We start from the raw sequence: 21,947 nt of genomic DNA on the forward strand, positions 1-21,947 counted from the left end.
ATTTCTTAACTATTTTGCAGGCTGGCAAATAGCCAAAGGAGAAATCAACCAAGAGCTGACGTGTCACTGACCCGAAAACTGTCTTAACAGGTTTCTATGATCGGAACTTGAAATGCGACAACTCTGGCCAGCATTGGTTACTATGGCCGAGACTTGGACATTGGCGACTTTGGCCGGCTTCGGCTACTATGGTCAGAATTTAAACATCGGCAATTATGGCCAGAAACGGCTATTATGGCTAGAATTGGGCCAACTATGGGTACAAAACCTCTTTGATCTCTCTTTTTTTTTTAAAAAAAAAAAAAAGAAAAAAAGAAGAAGAGATAATTGGGTGTGTGGTATTTGTTTGTAGAGTAAACAATGACAGTGCGACATGTCATCTTGACAAATAAAGACTCGCGTGAGTGTGGGAAGAGAAATAGCTCCGACACAAGATGATAAAATGTGGAAGGATGAGAAAACCTAAGAAAAAAAGATTGGCACACGATGGATTTTTGTTGGCATTTTGACTTTGGTTATGATATAAGATGCAAAAGGATGAGTGAATAAAAAAAATATATTAAAAAAGAAGAAGAAGGAATTGGCACAGGATCGAATATTGGCTAATAGCCTACAATTAAAAGCTCATAATTTAGGGAAGAGTTGAGAATATAAATAGAGATAGAGATAATTAAGGTAGTTCAGCCTATGACCAACATCCATCTATCAAATTTGGTTGGGCTGGATGTGATAGTTCGTGATGTTGGTGGACTACCACTACTAGTGGAATTAGACTCGATATTGACCAAAAAACAATAAATTTAATTCATCATCTTCTAACTTTTGTCTCTTGAATACTTGTAACTTTTGTGATATTATCGCTTGAGTTCTCGTAACTATTGTCTCAATAGAAAACATCAAAATATACAAAACTATCAAATTTGACATCAAATCATAGCGATGGCAATACAACTAATTATAACCAAAGTCCATGCCAACCAAACAACAAATTTACTACAAACCTTAAGAGCACTGAAACGTTTGAGGAATGATGATAAACACCGTTATCTCGAACCCCTCCCCCAAATGTGCCCCAAAATTATCTCCCTCCTCCATTCTTCATTTGCTTTAGTATTTGGTTTCCTCCACTACTTCAAATAGAAAGTAAAACTTAGAGGAAAAAAAAATCGCATGCCTTTTACTCATAAGTACCAATTAATCCCACATATAATCTCAATGACTTGTTTGAATAATGCTTCCCATTTTCATATTCACTTTAATGTAAAGTGATACAAAATTGTCATTTACATATGGGATAATTGCGTCACTGGTCATTGAAGTTGGCCTAAATTACAAATCATTCAATGTGATACAAAAAGTTCATGAAGAATTCATGTGGTAAACTAAAATTATGATTACTATCTGAACCCGTTTTCGATCCACAAAATTAACATATTCTGTTAGTTTGTCACGTCATACCTAATAGGAAATCGACACGTGGCCGCCCCAAGCCCCCCTAGATGTGACCGAGCCACCCTAGGCAACCACCCGTTTGCTTTTTTTTAAAAAAAATTTAAATAATTTTTTTTTAAAGTTTTATTTATTTATATTTTTTTTTATTGTAATTGACACGTGTCGATTTCTTATTGGGTATATCGTAGCAAACTAACGGAATCTGTTAACTTGGTAGACGAAAACGGGTTCAGGAGTGATTCGTAATTATAGTTTACCACATAGACCCTCCATGAACTTTTTGTACTACAGTGAATGATTTGTAATTTAGACCAACCCCAGTGATCAATGATGCAATTATCCATTTACATATTACACACGACTTTTGCTTGTTAGGTAAATTATATTTCATGATATATCCATGGAGTATTCTTGATTGGATCAATTCAAAACTTGGTATGTAATTAATTAAAAAAAACTTAAAATTTACATATTAATGCATCTTGGCAGGGCTGGCTCAACCCCTAAGCAACTTAAGTGGTTGCTCAGGGACCCCAATTAATAATTGTAAGTTTTTTTCTAAAAAAAAGTAAGGCTCCAATATGCTAATTTTTTTATTTTTTATTTTTTAAAGAAAAAAATAGTCGATAGTTATGGCCTCTAATTAATAATTGTACAATAAATATTCTTAAAAAAAAAATTTAAAATTCTAATATGGAAAAAAGTTAATAAATAATCTCTAATAAGGCCATCAATTATAGGGAGATTTTTTTTTTTTTAACAATATTGGAGCCTTAAAAAATCTCTAGACATGAAAATGATAATTTATTGACATGTAGTCATTCCATTTATTCTGTGTACTATTCGTTGCTTTTGTGGCATAGATAGAGTTTTGTTTTAAATTGAATTGATTTTTTTTTTTTTAAAAAAAAAAAATTATATTGATTATATTAACACGTGTTTTTAAAATACATATTTCCCACGTGCAATTAGCGTACTTTTTTTTTTTTTTTTTTTTTTTTTTTTTCTTTTTAACAAATAGCATGTGTTATCACTAATGCTAAAAAGGCTGGAAAGCATACATCTTGAAGTCAGAATGATCCGACTTAAAAAACAGCTGCTTAGGCAGAAACACAAACCCTACAAGAAACAATATTTGAGCATCTCTTTACAATAATGCACCATCTAAAATGAAAAGAGGGTTCATCTAGCTACAAGCCAATAGATATTCCAGTAAAATTTGAATAATATAAAAGCAAACTATGACCAGAGAAACATAGGGAAAAACACAAACAAACAGAAAAGCTCAACTCCAGCCAACGGCAGGGACTGTCTTCACCGGAAATCAGCACATGTCTCCATGAATTCGACGGACATGTGTAGATTTGGCATAAAAAATATAAATGAAGTTGAAAGTCCTGCCATGCACTTCATCGACGACATAGATTAGATCAGCATCTCTCTTACTAGTCGTCTTGAAACTTCCTGCCTGAACAAAATAAAAGAAAAGGAAAAGTAATAAACATAAACCACCATAGCCCTGAGAGGGCTAGGGGAAGATCAACCACTACTGGATCTATCGGAGGGAACAAAACTCCACAGTCCTAATAACTGAGAGAGACTTAACCTTCTCTCTATGAATGAGAGAACGAGAGAGAGGCGGCTAATTAACGTACTTTATAAACCTTAATAAAATGCATTAAAAAAATTTGCTCAAAACCAATTTGACAAAAAAATAAAATAAAATAAAATAAAATCACCCAATCATGTCTTTCAATTTTTATTTTTATTTTTAACAAAAGATTCGAATATTTCATTAATAAAAAATTATGAGCATACAATTTTTACATCACAAACTTTGCAAAATTATAGCCACATGCTATGATGTTACATAGTCATAGATATAAACAAAATTCTTACAATAAAGTGTTATATATGACTTTTATCTTCCGCTAACTCATGTACAAAAATAGTTAAAGAGCGGATCTGTTCCGAGCAGACTAGATCTAAGACAATGGTAGCCAAATATCCTAAGAAAGTTAATTTAAACTGGCCGTGAGAGATAACCTTTTACACGGAACTATCCAAGTCGTGAAAGCTAACCCTTCACACCTGACTAATCTCCATCTCATAGATTACTCATGTTATGAGGGCAGATCTAAAGAATAAAACACTCTATAACTCAAAACAAAAATACAACCAACAACCACGCATTAATCAAATTCCAAAATTTATTTTGCAATAAAATAAAGCAGCCGCCAGCTCTTGTAGCACGTCGCCCACCTGAAATTTGGATACTGAGGTTTGCTTATTGGCGATGGCGATGGCGATGGCGATGTTGAATTTTTAGTAACATGATAAGAAAACTCGTGACGCCATCACCTATCAATTAATTATCATCTCGTATTATTTTGTACATGGATCTTAGCATCACCACGGCATATACTTACCATAGATTAATTATAGTGCAAAAAACCTCATTTCTTTGTATATTCTCCGATTTATATTTTTTACAAATTTACTATTAAATTTAGAGAAATACTAGACTTTTTAATTTTTAATTTTTTTAAAAAAAATTTAGTTCACAAATGATGTGTCACAATCTCATGAGATGGTGATAAATTTCTCAAAATAATATATCACATGAGATTATAAAATATTATTTGAGAATTAAATTTTGGAAAAAAAAAAAAAAATCTGAGATGCGTAGCATTGCTCTTAAATTTAAGAAATTTACAACGAAATGATTTCTATCATATTTCATAAACCCGACTTCCAAATTGAAGTGACTTAATAATCTGCCTTTTTGATTTTAATTTTGATTTTGATTATTTTGTAAGTTTGATGCTTTTAATTTGATCGATCAGCCACCAACTGCACAAAGTCATGTTCTACAAGAGTACTACTTCACAAAAGTCTCTTTAAAGGGAATTGAAGGTGGTGTAAAATTTTATCTAAAAAAAAAAAAAAGGTGGTTTAAAATTTTGTTATGACATTTCTTGAGCTATTTTCTCGGAGATTCTGAACTTAAGGCGTGATTTATAAGATATGTTTGTTAATGTATTTTGAATGATATTTTTCTTGTGGGTTTGATTTGGCATAAAAGTGAAAGTTGTTTTTAGGAGTGTTTTGATTTTTGAATTTGTTTGTTAATATATTTTTCTTAAAAACAGAGAAAAAAAAAATAGCCTAAATTATTCAAATAATTCAATCTGTCAGACCTTATATAATAAATAACATAAAGATTTGTTTAATTTTTTTTTTCCTGAGCAAATAGAACAAGCTAGAAGATAGTTATTGAAAGACAACAAGTTGATAGATATTATTATGTGAATCAATTAGATATTCTCAAACTCAGTTGCTCCATATACCATATATATATATATATATATATATGGTGACTTGAGATCAAATCATACTGATGGCAATACAACTAATTATAAACCAAAGTCTGCCAACTAAACAACAAATTTAATACAAACTTTGAAGGCACTCAAACGTTTGAAGAATGGTGATAAACACCGTTATCTTGAACCCCTCTCCCCAAATTTGCCCCAAAATTCTCCCCTCCACCATTCTTCATTTGCTTCATTTGTTTTAATATTTGGTTTCCTCCACTACTTCAAATAGAAAGTAAAACTTAGGGGTAAAAAAAATCGCATGTCTTTTACTCTTAATTACCGATTAATCTCACATATAATCTCAATGAATTGTTTGAATAATGCTTCCCATTTTCATATTCACTTTAATGCAAAGTGACACAAAATTGTCATTTAATTACATATTACACACGACTTTTGCTTGTTAGGTAAATTTTATTTCATGATATATCCTTGGATTATTCATGATTGGATCAGTTCAAAACTTGATATGTAATAAATAAAAAATTTAAAATTTTTTTAAAAAAAAACTCAAAATTTATATATTAATGCATTTTGGCAGGCCCAATTCAATCCCTAAGCAATTTAGGTGGTTGCTTAGGACCCCAATTAATTATTGTACAATACAAGTTTTTTTCTAAAAAAAAAAAAGTACGGGTCAAATATGCTAAAAAGCTTTTTTTAAAAAAATAGTCTCTAATTATGGCCTCTAATTAATAATTGTACAAGCTTTTAAAATTCTAATTTGGAAACAAGTTAATAAATAATCTCTAATAAGGCCATCAATTATAGGGATTTTAAAATTTTTTTTTTTTTTTTACAATATTGGGCCCTTAAAAAAATCTCTAGACATTAAAAAGAGAATTTATTGACATGTAGTCATTCCATTTCTTTTGTGTGTACTATTCATGTTTTATAAAAAAAAATAGACTTTTCATGAAAGTTAGTGATTAAGGCCCTCAATGTCATAAGTTTTTCAATGTATATAAATTCTTGGAATATCTATTTGTTTAGTGTCTCATTTTCACGTTCATGAAAGTCCAATGTGCATAAATTTCTCCAAGGTGGGATTGACATTGTTGTATGGGATCATATGAGAGATGTTCTGCCCGCTTGCATCACTACAAAAAATCTATTAGTAAAGGTTGTGGTGGTTGAAGTTTTGGCAGCTTTACATGTTGTGGAGTTTTGTATGGAAATGAGTCTTTTTTTATATCATTTTAAAATGTGATGCTTTACATATTATCAATGAGGTTAAAGCGAAGGGTCAAAATTGGAGCAAAATTGGTCATATAATAGATAGAGTCAATAAGGTTTGATATAGTGGGGTATTGAACATGTCAAGAGAGATGCAAATTTCACCGCTCATGTCTTAGCTCGAGAGGTGAATTTTTGTGACATAGATAGAGTTTCAGTTGAAGAAATTTCAAATTGTATATATGGTATCGTAATTAGGGAGCAATTGCCTCTAGTTGATTGATTTTATCAATAAAGAATTTGTTCAAAAAAAAAAAAAAAGAACTTTCTCCAAGGTGGCAACCTTGAGAGGAATATGGAAAGTCAATAATATAAAAACTTAATTAGTAATTTTTCATTTCAAAAAATGAAAAGAATGATTTTAAAATAAAAATATAATATTAACATTAAAATAAATATTATTCATTCATCCAAAAAACCATAGGTTGTGATGCATAGTTCTAACATTTGTTCTCTTCAGTTAGAAAGAAAAAACAAAAGTTTCTAAAATTTGTTGATTCGTAATTGTTTTAGAATTTTTCTTTATAACATGAATTATCAAAATGTTGGACGCCCTATTATATAGATAGAGAATTTTTGCAACATCAATTTAAAAAATAAAAATCTAAGTTGTTATTAACGGCTAAGCAACGTAATTAGCTAGCTTTTGAGCACCAAAAATTAAATTATTGCAATGGTGTCAAATGTACATAAAAGAATTTTCACACACACACACATATACATACATATATATATATATATATATATATATATATATATATATATATATATATATATATATATATATATATATATATATATATATATATATATATATATATTCAGCAAATATTTTTACATGCATTGATATCAACCGATCGAACAAAATATACTAATAATAATAATAATAATTATTATTATTATTTTTCATTTAATTGCCTGAACAAAATATAGGTTTTCTTAAGGGTTAATCCATGTTCAATTCCGAGTTCCACGTACAAGCATCAGCTTGATCCCAATACACTACTGTAACGACTAAAACTCAATTTGCATTGGCACCTTAAAACAATGAGAAATAATATCCTACAAGCAAAATAAAAACTATATTGAAACAATCTGTGGCGCATCTATATAAGATCGGGATTTAAAACAATTAGCTACTCAAATTATTAGCAATTTAAATAGTTAGTTATTATGAAAAACATCATATAGATCAAATTGTTTAAATAAATTTTGAATTGTTTGGCTGCTTAACCGGACAGCTAGATCCTATATTAACTCTCTCATAACAATTTGGACAGTTAATTAGTGTGAATGCCAGTTCATCTGTATTAAGTGGCTTCCCCCTCTAAATTGGACTCTCCTTTAACTTCTCGTATGTTGCTTTGATATAGATGTAAGTTTTTCAATTCGCACTTAACGCATATCAAATAATTATAAATAAAATTTTGTTTTAACCAGAATTGAATTTTTTTTTTTTTGTTAAGTCAATTTATTAAATTAACATGTATTTTGAGAATATATAATTCCCATGTGCAATTAACATACTTTATAAACCTTAATAAAATGCATTAAAAAAAAAATTGCTCAAAACCAACTTGACCAAAAAAAAAAAAAAATGTCACCCAATCATGTCTTTCCGTTGAATAAGAAAGAAATAGCCCGGCAGCCGGCATTCACGCATCAATCAAATTCCAAAATTTATTTTGCTATAAAATAAAGCAGCCGCCAGCTCTTCTCTAGCAAGACGCCTACCTGAAATTTGCTTATTGGCGATGGCGATGGCGATGGCGATGGCGACGGCGATGTTGAATTTTTAGTGCATGATAAGAAAACTCGTGACGCCATTACCTATCAGTTAATTTAATTATCATCTCATATTATTTTGTACATGGATCTGGGCATCACTACAGCATATACTCTTCCTTTTTTTTTTTCTTTTTTTTTTTTTTTAAATTAATATTATTGATCAAATATCTGAAAGAAAAGATAATTACATAGAAAATAAAGATAATAACGGAAGTAATAAAATGGAGAGAAAGAGAATTTTACGTGGTTCTGTCTATGATTTTTTTTTTGACTTGGTTTGGTCTATGATCTACGTTTATATGATAAAGCTCAAAAGGTTACATTATGCTTTTATTCCTTAATTGTTTTACAATACAAAGTATTTTTATTTATAGGAAAATTGAGATAGGTAAGAATGATAATTAAATCAAACCTAATTACAATCAACTTTATGAAAGGAAAGTAACGTATAATATATATCAATATAATATATTTCATTTCAATATGGGAAATATATTCTCTAACAAGATCAACATCGTAGAACATTTAGTTCTAACATACAGTGTCATAGATATAGGTTTCATTACGGATATATGTATTGAAGTGTCTCCTTTGTCAAAATATGAGCTGCTCAATTACACTCCCGTTTGACATGACCAATCTGTCAACTGAAAAACAAAGAAATCACCCTTCAAATATCCTCTACTAGTTGCCCAAATTTGTTCCAAATACACTGTGTATACTTAATTGCATTGCCAATTGTAAATACTTACCATAAATTCTCGTTTGACATGACCAATTTGTTAACTGGAAAATAAAGTAAACATCCTTCAAATATCCTCTACTAGTTGCCCAAGTCTGTTCCAAATACAATTAGAGAAATTCATTGCATTGACCACTTGTAAATACTTACCATAGATTAGAGTGCAAAACACCTCATTCGGTTGTATATTCTCCGATTTATTTTTTTTAACAAATTCATTATTAAATTTAAGAAATTTACAACGAAATGATTTCTATCATATTTCATAAACCCGACTTCCAAATTGAAGTACTGACTTCGTAATCTGGCTCTTTTGCTTTTTATTATTATTATTATTATTATTATTATTATTATTATTATTATTATTATGTAAGTTTGATGCTTTTAATTTGATCAGCCACGTACCAAATGCACAAAGTCATGTTCTACAAGATATTCTCTGCATTTGTTGACTGGAGTCTCTTTAAAGGGATTTGAAGTTTGTGTAAAATTTTGTTATGACATTTCTTGAGCTATTTTCTCGGGAGATTCTGAACTTAAGTATTTTGACCAAATCACCGTTGACAAACCTCAGGATTTTGGCGTGATTTATAAGATATGTTTGTTAATATATTTTGAACCATTTGGCATAAAAGTGGAAGTCGTTTTTAAGAGTGGTTTGAATTTTGAATTGTTTGTTAATATATTTTTCTTAAAAAAGAAAAAAAAAAAACATAGCCAAAATTATTCAAATAACTCAATTTGTCAGACATTATATAAAGATCAGCTAGCTCGTACGTTTATTGGATGCATGGACTAAAAACAACTTAATAATATCTTATAACAAACAAAAGATTTTTTTTCAATTTTTTTTTTTTGTTTCCAAGCAAATAAAAGCTAGAAGATAACAAGTTGATAGATATATATTCTGCGAATCAATTAGAAAAAGTCATCCTTATGATAGATATCATAGTAGTAGTAGACATCATGGTAGTTGAACTGGCCGTTACTCCGTCAGTGCAAGCACTACGGCTTGTGTTTGGCAAGATTGACAAAGCCATGCATGCATGATGAACCATAAGGCTCCATACGACCATACCATATATATATATATATATATATATATATGGTGCGAAGATATTGTCATTGCAATGGGTACGTATCTCTTTGGATAACAAAAATGTTGGTGACCAACTTGATGTTAATCTCTACCAATATAATATTTTATTAATTCTTCCTGACTTCATAATTAATTAACAAAGTAATTATTGTTTTTGTTGCTTTTAAAAATTACAATTGTTCTGTGCTCGATCGAGTTGGAGATGTGCCTTCAGACCAGATTGTAAACATATATGGTATATACATAAGATTTTTTTTTTTTGGATGAATATATACATAGGATTACGGGTCTCAAGTTACGTACGTACTTGTAATTTATAGTTTCATAGTAAAATCGATTCTATAATTACGAATTTATTTCATACCTAGATGTACCATAACAGAATTAGATTATATATATTCTAATCATGAGAAAGGTTTATTGGAGCGTATCTAAATATATTTAGATATAGATTTTTATGTTTCATTACTCTGTTTAAAATTAGAAGTAATTATTTGTTACTTCAATTATTAACAAATAACTTAAAACACAATACTTAAAATTATTTTCATATCTATGTCATATCAAAATAAAAGTAATAATAATAATAAAAAAAAAACCCTAAAAAGCATTAACAATCCATTATCTAGCTCCTCGATCTCTCTTTCTCTCTCTCCCATTCATGAAAGGAAAAAAAAAATAAGATTTTTTTTTTTTTTTTTCAAACAATAAATAAATCTCAAGAGCTGGCCATTCAATTATCGTCACCCATGGCCTAAAAAGTCATTAATCATAATTATGTAATGAATTTAGTATGAGAACTAGTCATTAAAATATCTATCCATCCTAACCCAATACAAGTGGTGGGATATATACAACTGTATTTGATATCGAAAGGGAGTATCAAATTAAATGTATAATAATTTTTATAGCCCCAAAATTTTTTCCACAAGCAAACATTAACTTTCTAGGAAAACAACTTAAAGAAAACTCAAGGAAAAGCCAAAGAACAGGTCATGATGACGCGGACCAACCACAGCTAGGTGAAGGTCCTTCCCGGATTGACCCTCCACCTTCCCTTAATAATCCAATATCTCCTTCCATTTATAACCCAAAGCATTTCACCAAGAAACAAACAAAAGCAATAGCGCTCTCAGACCCAGCGCGTGAGGTCCTCCGACCTCCGCACATGCCCACCCTAGGGGCTGTGCTCGAGGTCTCCGATCCCATGTCTGACCCCCGCGCCCGGCCACCGCCATCACAACCATGGCAACCGTCAGAGGCGCAGCCACGGCCGATATCTTCGCTTTACAAGCAGCACTCGTGGTCTCCGGACGCGTACCGCGATGAGGCGTGGCTTCGGCGCAAGGGCAACAGCAAGAACCGCAGGAGCAAGAGCGTGACGGACGAGGACCTCGACGAGCTCAAGGCCTGCATCGAGCTGGGCTTCGGCTTCGACGACTCGTTGTCGCCAGAGCTGGATCAGCGCTTGTCTGATACTCTGCCTGCTCTCGGCTTGTACTACGCCGTCAACAAGCAATACAACGACACCGTTTCCAAGCCAACCACCACCACTCCGCCTTCCTCAACGCCGTCCGAGTGCGACAGTGCTCCGTCTCCCCTCGGCAGTCCCCACACCACTATATTCTCCCCAGGTATATATATATATATATTGTGTGAATGTGAAACTTCCTTCTTTTCTTTTTCTTTTTCTTTTTCTTTTGGTTTTAAGATATGAATGCTTAAACTAATTATAATATGATCGAGGAGCGTCTAAGTGAATTTGTTGTTTCCACTCTGTCGCCTGATTTCTCATCAGAAAACTCCAGAATTTTGTGACATGTAATTAGTGATTTAGCTTTATGCATTAGTTGTTCTAATATAGTTAATAGTTGTAGCCTATTTGTTTGCGTAATATAGCTGTAGAGAGAGATTCTATATATATATATATATACATGAAACTGAAATTTTCTGTGTGTGTTTCTTGGGAAAATTGGAAACTGGTGAAGGTGATAATCCTCAGACGGTGAAGACAAGGTTGAAGCAGTGGGCCCAGGTCGTTGCTTGTACGGTGCGGCAATGTTCAGGCTGAATTGAATATCGGGACCAGGATTAAGTGCGAACCAAACCCCAGTTAGCAAAGTAACCAAACATCAATGCCGACCTCCTTCCACATGATTCCCCCACCGACTTTTGCTTGGTTTTGTTATTATCAGTAAGATTAAAGTAATCTGAACGAGACCCATTAAATGAAAACCAACTTGATTGACTTTTTCTTTTTTCTTTCTTTCTTTCTTTCTTTCTTCTTTTATTATTATTATTTATTTTTCCCGGCTTTTGGTACTTTATTGGTTCTATTTTTGGTGGTGTTGTTAATTAGTATCCTAGCTGTCTTCTCTTTTACTTGGTCTAGGTAGATTTTCGTGTCTGAACTCAGAAATCAGAATATAGGAAGGTCAAGAAAAAGATATTTGTGTCTGCAGATTGAATAGGGTTCTGTAGTTTGGTTGCTTTGCGAAAGTTAAGGTTATGTAAATACAACAACATTCTCCCTCTCTCTCCCTCTCTCTCTCTCTCACATAACGTAGGCATAGGTTTTTCTGGTCTGGAATAAGAATCGCTTTTCTTAATCGATACAACTAGCTAGTTTCCTTTCACCGTTTCACGTACAGGACTCGGGAGAACCTAGTTTCTTTGGTGAAAAGGAAAGCCATTTGAGTGTCTATGATTACATTCGATGATGCTGGCAAATTAATTATATATATATTATTCTTCAAGAAAAAATTATGTTGATGAATTTGACAATTAACAATCATCTTATAAACGTGTTTTCCACGTATAGCAAAATACTTTCAACTTCGACTCGTCAATGGTCATTCAGGAGGCCCAAGCCGTCCATTCAGGTTGAAAGATTGTCATATTTACCTACGTGTGAAAAAGAAATGATTTTTGCACATCATTTATACATTTTTTGTACATCATTTTTCTAATTCAACCATTGAATTTGTAGAACCTACAAAGATTCACTCATGGGTCCTATAGATTCAATAGTTAATTTAAAAAAATGATGTGTAAAAGATGTACAAGTGATGTGCATGTAACATGCCTCCGTGTGAAAAAGCGAAAAAAAAATACTGAAGAATCTCAACATTAGAAGTTAAAGCGGCAATGGCTTCATGGGCACACCGTCTCTAAAAAAATCGTCACGACTGATTTTTTTGTTCTAAATTAAACCAGTTTTATTTTCTCATTTATAATATGAGTCAGTGAGTCACCATCTCTAACAATGTGCCATGAGTGATCCATTAAAATCAAGGTCCATGATGCTTTTTTTTTTTGGTTTCAATTTCAGAGGAAGTTCCATTCAAATTAACAATGGGATGGAAGAAATTAATACTGAAATAGTTGTTACTCTTGTCATAATAGTGAGATCAAGGCTAAGGGCCTTGTTTAGCAAACAATAAAAAAAATTTCCCACTTTATTTTTTACATCTTCTAATAACAATCAACATCAAAATATTCAAACTTTTTTCACTTTTTATGTCACACAAATAATTTTTTATTAATATTCAAATAAAAAAATCACTACAATACAATTTTTTTTTTTTTTTCACTCTTTATACAAATTTTTTTTTATTTTATATCACATCTGTCACTTTTTATTAACTCAAAAATTAACAACCTCATATCCTGTTCTGCACATTACTTTGCCAAACAAGGCCCTTATGTTCAAAACCATTAGGTCGAGTAGGGTGGCAATTCGTATTCGCATATTGAGTTTGTGTTTTGTCGAGGCATAGGTATGAGACTATATAAGTCAACCATAATCTGATTTATTTAATTAAATGAATCAAACCTTCGACCATAACCTTCTAATCTTAAATTGTATTCTATTATATTGCGTGTCAGGTTCGGATTATGTTGAAACATATGTATAAAAGTATATAGATTAACATGACTCATTTTAATTAAACAGGTCAGACTCCTCAATCTTAACTCTTTAATTTTATATTAAATTTACGAGTCATAAAAAATTGTCAAACCTTCATATAAAAGAGGATAGACTGTACAACTCATATATTAAAGAAGATGATGGAGTGTATATATAACTCATACATTAAAGTAGGTGGCTTCCACAGGCGCGAGTGCAGCACTAAACCTGGTGCTTATCATTTCTAGGGAGCACTATGAATTACCGTGATGCAATTGAAACTTTATGCTCACTAATTAAGGGACAGTTGCTACTGTTACTTGCATGTGCATCTTCGAAATTGGAAGCTTCATAAGGAGACCTTTTTTTTTCTTTTTTTCTTTTTTTAAAAAAAAAATCCGAAAGATAAAAGGCAAATAATTAGTGGTAACAACATGGACCCCAAAACATTATAGTTTTCCCTTCAAAAAAAAAAAAAAAAAAAAAATTATAGTTTTTTCTTTTTTGTCGAGACCCGAGATATTAATATTTTTTTAATGGTCAGGACCAAGGTATTATTTAATATTAAAAATCATTCGGTTTGAAAAATACCAATTTCAAAATATAGATTTTTCACATTTTCAAGTCCCCATTTTTCAAACGAGATACTTTCTTTGATTTGGCTTGAAAACACACGTCACTTTTAAGGTGTGAAATCGCAAGGGCAAACGAACTGTTGCTGCTACCAAGTATAAATGGGCCATGAAACAAAGATTTCCGACCTGTCTTGGACCCTTTGTGGGCCAACTGGACCCCTTCTGGTGACTAGTGCCCCCAATGGTTTAGACAATTGCCTGTAATCATTCAGCCCAATAGCTGGGGCCTATGATTCGGCCCCACGTTTTACAACCATATAGTATGTTGTGTTTCAAATCAATCGACTGCATTTTGTTGGGCCTAGAAAGCTTTTGTGACTACATTTTACAACCACAGTTTGTGGTATTAGCACGTCAAGTGACACTTTTAATACTGCTTTTCATTTCGTATTTTTGAAGTGATTTCACCTTCTTTTTAATTAATTTTTTTTAATATATTTATTTATGTTCATTTCTTAACTTTTGTTATAATTTTTATTGGTGATGTAACAGCAGTCATAGTCAGTAGGTGAATTATTGTTATTATATATATATATATATATATATATATGCTTCACAGCAGGCTGATGGAACTATCTACATCTTTTAATTTCCTAAATCTTTTATTTGGACGCTTCTTCCGATCTCAAACAAAGACATATATGCAACGTCGTAACACTCTGTTAATGGAGCCTTATTCGTTTCTAGAATGTGGTAGAGGATTCTAAAGGCAACTTTGGCAACGATGGGCATCCATAAAGTAGCCAGCACCTTTTGCTAATGCTTTTGTTTTGAAAAAGGAAAATAAAAGGAAGAAGGAAAAAATTATTAATTTTCCTTTTTATAAAGCCTTTGCATGATTTTTATTATTACATTTTTCTTATTATAATGATAATTATATAACAATTTACTCAGTAATATTAATACTCTGTACAAAAACTATGGTAACTCGTAATTTTATTTAAACTTTGGTCGGCGCAATTTTCTTCGCAATATTCTAATACTTGGAACATGCCATATATGAGCTTATATTACATGTATGGCTAACTTTTGTCATATAAATTAATGGATAAAATTTGTATTTTTTTTTATCGGTTTGAACTTTTTAGATAAATGATGATTTAACATAATACTTCGTATATTATCTGATGGAACACGTGTTGGAAAATATTATAATATTAATTAAATAATTAAATTTAACTCCTTCCTTAATATTAAACTTTTGCTTGATCAATCCTCCGATCCCCGCTCTTGTCAGATATTGGAACCCTTGGCTTCCTTTATAGACTTGATTTCTTTGATGGATAAGTGAGAGATTTGACGGTCTCTTCTATGGACTTTATCCTTTGCAACATTCCCTAGGAGTGTTTTTCCAAGAAAAACAATGTTGTTGGGATATTTTAAGAAACGTAAAGGATTATATTATATGCAGCCGTCGTAATGTGGAAGACTTGGTCTCTTCTTTTTTTTTTTCTTTTTTTTTTTGAAAGGGACTTAATTGGTCTCTTCTGTATACAATTCTTCATCTTTTGCATGAAAAAATATAATTCTAATTCTTAGGCTTATCACCTACCCGAGATCTATTGAGGAATTCAGACAATAAAATTACTGTTATCCATATTCAAACATAAAATACTTACAAAAAAATTTAAAATTACTTTTATATTTATGTCACATACGTAAAAAGATTTTTTTAAATAAAAAATAAAAAACACATCTAAAAAACATTAAGAACGTACAGAATTCGAAACCATATGGGGGAGCATCGAGAAGCCGAACATGACTTCCACTAATTTGGGCCACGTTCTTCTTCAGATACTTTCATTAAACTGTATATACATACGTGTTTCACCTATATATATATATATGAGAGTCGCTTTGTTGGAGTGATTAACTTAAAAAAGAAGGTTATTAAATGCCATACAAATAATAAAAACAAGAATAAATGCGTTAATATAACATAATTGGATCAACAAAATCATATTATTCAAGCTTTAAAATAGTCCAACAAAATCATAGAAATCTTATAGTCCGTGTTTCACATGCAAGTTCCATGCGTTTTACGCAGTCGACCGATGACCGTACGTAGCGTGCCCTTCCAACGCATTTGGATTGAATATATAATTTGGCATTTACCGTAATTATATAATTAATAATAACAGTTTAATTTTCAATTTATTGGAAAGGTCAACACAGGCTGCTTTTCTTCCATTGAATGATCTCTTAAAAAAATGTGGTCAAGTGTTTATAAAAAAAATTACTTTTTAAAAAAACATACCTCTTGTTTGTTATGTAAAAACGTAATTTTTTTCAAGTTTTCAAATCCTACAATTTTATTTTATTTTATTTTATTTAAAAAAAAAAAAAGAAAGTAATTTTAAATATATTAATTTTTGCAATTTTATTTGAAAATTTGTGTTTGCTGAAATCACGCAGCGAAACAGCTAACGCATGAAGGGCATTCCCGTCGCAGTCAGAATTTGACAAAAAAAAAGAAGAATTTATGCAGAGAAAGATCGAAAGTCAATATGTTGGGTGATTAAATTCCAAGATTTGTGCCGGCACGATACACGTATTCGGAGACTTTCGTTCACTTCACGCCACCAATAAAAGATATTTTTAGGTCCAAGAAAACGAAAGCTGTGTAACCGTGTTGCTTGAGATCATAGGCAAATTAACGATGGTGATGGGAGGGTTTTGTTGTTTCTAAATTTCTGTCTTTTCTTATTTACGCGTGTTTGTTGTTTTTTTTTTTTTCTATTTATGTGTTTGATAGGGTTGAAGGGTATTCCTTTGAATAATGCTATCTATCACTTTGAGATTTTGTTGTTTTTTTTTCTATTTATGTCTTTCCTAATTTATTTTTTATTTTTTATTATTATTTTAGTGCTTCTTGTTGAATTGTCCGACCTTAATTTATTGTTCTCTGTTTTAATTCTTCTTTATGTGCTTATATGGGAAAATAAAATAAAAAAAAATACCGATGGTGTTACTGTACGTTGGGAGGATTTTTAAGACCCCAAGCTCACGTTGCGGTGGCGAGAACGCCGAGAAACAAATAGGCCAGGTGGGCCAGGTGGGCCAGGTCTAATTTACGAGTTACGACTCCGTATACGGTCGGATAAAATATAAACACGTGTCCTCTTTCAAGACTTCACGAACATGCATGTGTCTCAATGAAGGGAAGAGATTTGGAAGGCAATTTGAAAATTTTGAATAAGAGAGAAAGCATGAGAGAAAGGAGTTGAAGGAGTGACGAAGAAAAATACATCTTTTGATTTTCGGGAGAGACTTTATTGCCCCTGAAATATCATGTTTTTTTTTTTTTTTTTTTTTTTTTTTCCAATTTTTTAGAAGTCTTTACGACCTGATTTTGACCTTAAGATCTCTGATATTATTTATAAATATGATTTCTTATTAAAAAATAAAAAATAAAAATTTATAAGGTGATTAAGAGTTTGATTTATTGGCCAATTTCACTCTCCTATCGTGATTTTTCGTTAAACTTAAAATGGCTAGCAAGAAAAATGTTTGTTCTATATAACCCATAAAATGTCTAAAAATAAAACTATGTCCTTAGTTTAAAAATATCACAAAAAGAGAAAAGAAAATGACCCACGGCAAGGTCATGGGTCACCAGATTCACGGCATGGGCGTGGGTCATTGTTTTTGTTTTTAGTTTTTTAGTTTTTTATTTTTTATTTTTAAGGAAAATTTCAATTGTTTTTGTTTTGTCCATTAGGATTTAACCAAAAATCTTAACTAATAACTATTGAAAGGAGTTGTTAAATCAAAACTTCACATTTCAATTTTTTCTTAAAGTTTAGGAAGATATTAAAAAAGTTGGGGTAATTTATGGGATGAGTGAAGTTTTCCCTTTAATTTATATAAACTTTTTAAGACTTTAATTTTTGGATTTTAGAAAAACTCAAATATTTTTTGATATTTTTTAAGAGAAAACTTTTAGATTGAATAAAAAAAGCCAGCATATTTTTCTCAAGTTCTTGTATCAAGGTTGAGGGTTTTTTTAAAAATATTTTTAAGAAGATTAAATGGGATATTTAGATTTTCATGAGGAATCCATTGGAGTTTTCTTAAATTTTTGAGAGGCCTAATAAGATATATTTATATTTTTCAAGAAAGACAAACAAGTTTTTCAAATGGTTGGCCGGGGATGAAGAAAAATCAAACGCGTCTTAAAAAAAGACATATTTTGGTTGAGAGCCCCTTTTATAAGGACCATTCGTAAAACACCCTATTTACAACCTATAATAAAACTTTGACACGTCAATTACACACATCCAATAGAATATGAATGAAAACAGCCAATCCCACTACCACCAGTTCACCATCTCCATCCTCTTACTACCACAGTCCGGCCGCTCGTCAAATCCGACTGGACCAACCAAACCCAAGGTCACTGAAACACCCACACACCCACACATAGAAACTCGGCCAACATAGGGGCACCAAATTCAAAACCACACAATCGATAATCAAGACATTAAATCAGCCATAAATCAAACTAAATCATAGGACTTCATAAAATCCATCTGAAAAAATAGTGAGATTGGTTACGGGATGAATTGCCGGAAACCCACCGGAAATTGAGCCCTCAGCTTTGCAGGCGTCGACCCACCAACGATCGGTTGGAAATCAGGCCTGAGATCCACCAGAGGTCGCCTCTTGTTCCATCGAAGATGACCCATAGAGGATCGGGTCCTCTGTTTTCTCGGTTGGTCAGTCTCTCTCTTGGTTCACTGGCCTTCTCTTTGTGTTTTCCTCCCCTCCGGCGATGACCCATGGTTGATCGGGTCTCCATTCCCCCACCCCAACCTCTAGATCAGCCTCCTATGTCTTCGAAACCGATGGTGACTTCGTGTATTCCGGCGGCGGCGTTAGCTCAAAGAGGTGGGATGGTCTCACTGGTTTGTGGGTTGGTTCACGAATCACCTAACACTACCTCAAAAAACCAATATTTTTAACTTTGGTAGTATTAGTAGCTTGATCTCTATGGGAGATTAAGAGAAGAACACATAAGAGTTGGGAAAAGATGGGGTGTTTTCATGTTTGTTGTATTTTTATTGTATTTTTTGGTTTTTGATGACTTGTCTACTTATAATTGAATGCTGTAAAATAAGGGATTTGCAGGCCACCCTTATTGAAGGTATCTCATTATGGTTTATATCAACTTTTTAAGGTTTCAATTTTTATTTTTATTTTTTTAAAAAAAGTAACTTTTAGATTGACTTGAAAAAACCTATATATATTTTTCTTAAGTTTATGGTGAAAGGTGAGGTTTTTTTCTCTTTTTTTTTTTTTTGGATTTTTATAAGGGATCCATGGGAGTTTTCTTAAAATTTTAGGGCCAAATAAGATGTTTTTAAATTTTTAACGAAGGACAAACAAGTTTTTCAATTTTTTTGGGGGCGCCCATCTCTCCCTGTCAATGATGTGTTTACATCTCGAGTATTTGAAAGTTAGTGAGATCTTAAGGGCTCGTTTGGATGTGTGATTTTTTTTATATTGTATTTTACTATTTTTTTACTATATTCAAAATTGTGAATGTCGAGAAAATTTGTTTTTTTAAAATTATGTTTGGATGATTTATAGAACTTAAGATAAAATTGAGTAAAACTTAAGTAGAATTTGGATTTCAAAAATCAACCCAACACGTGCTTTTCAAAAAAAAAAAAAGTTACCCAAACATGCCATAACATGTGTGGGTCTATGCCTCATCCTATCATCCTTCCAACTAGACCAACCGGCCCATACGGGTTAACAAAATATAAATAGAGTAATGTTATTTAGTAGATTGTCATAAGACTGTTGTATTTTAGAATAACGTAACAGTAGAAATAAACTTTTATTTTACCTTATTTTTTTTTTCGTAAGTGTTAATCTATGACTAATTTTCAGTGACACATCATCAAGTTATATGACAATCATATAACAATCTACTAAATAACATTACTCTATAAATTATATAAAAAAAAAAAAAAAAATTCTCTTACTAATTTAACTCGTTAATAAAAATAAAACACATACCTGACTTTTTACGAAAAATTTCCCTTAGGAAAGGTTTCTCTCTCTCCTTTTTATTTTATTTTTTTTATTTATTTTGTCTATAGGTTGAATGATAGGATATTCCATGGATCCAATATTCCTATATATATACATTTTCTTGGTGAATACTGAATAATATTTTTGTAATAGATGTTGGCGAAAGTCAATCATACTTCGGGATTGTTAAAATTTTGGATGCAATTTGTACTTTCTTTCTTTTTTCCTCATTTTCTTATTGATATTGGAAGATTAAATGGAGTCCAAAATAAATGATACAGAACAAGCTTTTATGTAATTAACAAGTAACAGCAACCCCATGCTTGGAACAACCAAAATTGTGTTCCCTGAATATTGTATGGGGGTGAACATTTTTCTAACCCACTAAGAAAATGGTGAAATCATTCAAACCTATCAAATACGCAAATTGTGCCATCATGAAGGGAAATGTTTAACTACAAGTTGCGAAGACTTTTGATTCGATATTTGTGTTGGTCATTCTATCTTCTTTAGTGTTTGATTCGAACTTATAATTATACAATGCATTTGTCGTTGCAGCTTTCTTTCGGTGGCTATTGTTATTTTTTTGTTAGAGTTAAAATAGGTTCACCTTAATCTGTGCTTCTTTTACTTATGTAACCGCCTTTTGCGACTCATTAAATGGATCGGGTCACTTGTTTGACCTATTTCAAACTCGTTGTATGTATTTATGTATTGTTTTATTTTGTTTTGAATCTGTTGTTGGGGAGCTACCCCTCTTTATGTATTAGGATCCTTCACTCTCTCTTTCTTCCTGATCAGGATTGAAATCATCCTCTCTTGTAGTCATTTTCTTATATTCAATTAGAAAAGAAAAGCAAAAAAAAAATAGAGGAAAACATAAAGAATTTATTTTCCCTTATTGAACCACAATATACACAATGAGGATTAACTTGACCCATCCCAACTGGAGCAATGCTACACATCTAAAATTTTTTCTCTAAAATTTAGTTATCAAATGATGCGTTACAAATTCACAATCTTACATGATTTATTATTTTGAAAAATATGTCACAATTTCATAAAATTGTAACACATAATTTGATAACAAAATTTTGGAAGAAAATTTTAAAAAATGTAGCATTTATCTCCCAAATTCTCTTAAATAGGTTGAACCTAGATTTAAAGCCTAATTATAAAAGCATCTAGATCTTAATAACCTACTAAAGTAGCTAAGAGCATTTGGCTTCTTTAAATTTCTATCTAAATTTTAACTAACGGGCTACTTTTTATATTTTAGTTAAAAGCTTTTCAAATGTACTTTACATTAATTCGATTGTTATTTATTTTTAACTAACTCAATGCAAATGCTCTAAGTTAGCCAACTTAGAAGAATGGGTAGTAGTACAGATAGAGTAACGCTAACTGACAGTTTCAACAAATTCTTTGATCAATTTTTTGTTAAAAAGAAAAGAAAAAAAAATTCAAAAGTTGATTAGGACCGTCACATTTAAATTGTAAAATAATTTTGAAATAAAAATATGGTATAAAACAACATTACATGTATAGATAAAGCTTAAATACAAGTGCTTTTCTTTTTTCAATTTCAAATAATCTTAACATTTCAATTTATGTATAATCATGAACACATAAAAAAATCTTATTCGTATGTATAGATGATGTT

General features: G+C 31.3%; 1 protein-coding gene across 1 annotated transcript; it reads left to right on the top strand.

Annotated features, from left to right (window-relative positions):
- Positions 1–10,642: 10,642 nt before the first annotated feature.
- LOC133864289 (uncharacterized) lies at positions 10,643–11,951 on the top strand. Its single transcript, XM_062300571.1, has 2 exons — positions 10,643–11,331; positions 11,686–11,951. The coding sequence occupies exons 1-2, from the start codon at positions 10,866–10,868 to the stop codon at positions 11,766–11,768; spliced, it is 549 nt and encodes a 182-aa protein (XP_062156555.1). The 5' UTR covers positions 10,643–10,865; the 3' UTR covers positions 11,769–11,951.
- The last annotated feature ends 9,996 nt before the right edge of the window (positions 11,952–21,947 follow it).

Source organism: Alnus glutinosa, chromosome 3, assembly GCF_958979055.1.
Source record: "Alnus glutinosa chromosome 3, dhAlnGlut1.1, whole genome shotgun sequence".
NCBI lineage: Eukaryota > Viridiplantae > Streptophyta > Magnoliopsida > Fagales > Betulaceae > Alnus > Alnus glutinosa.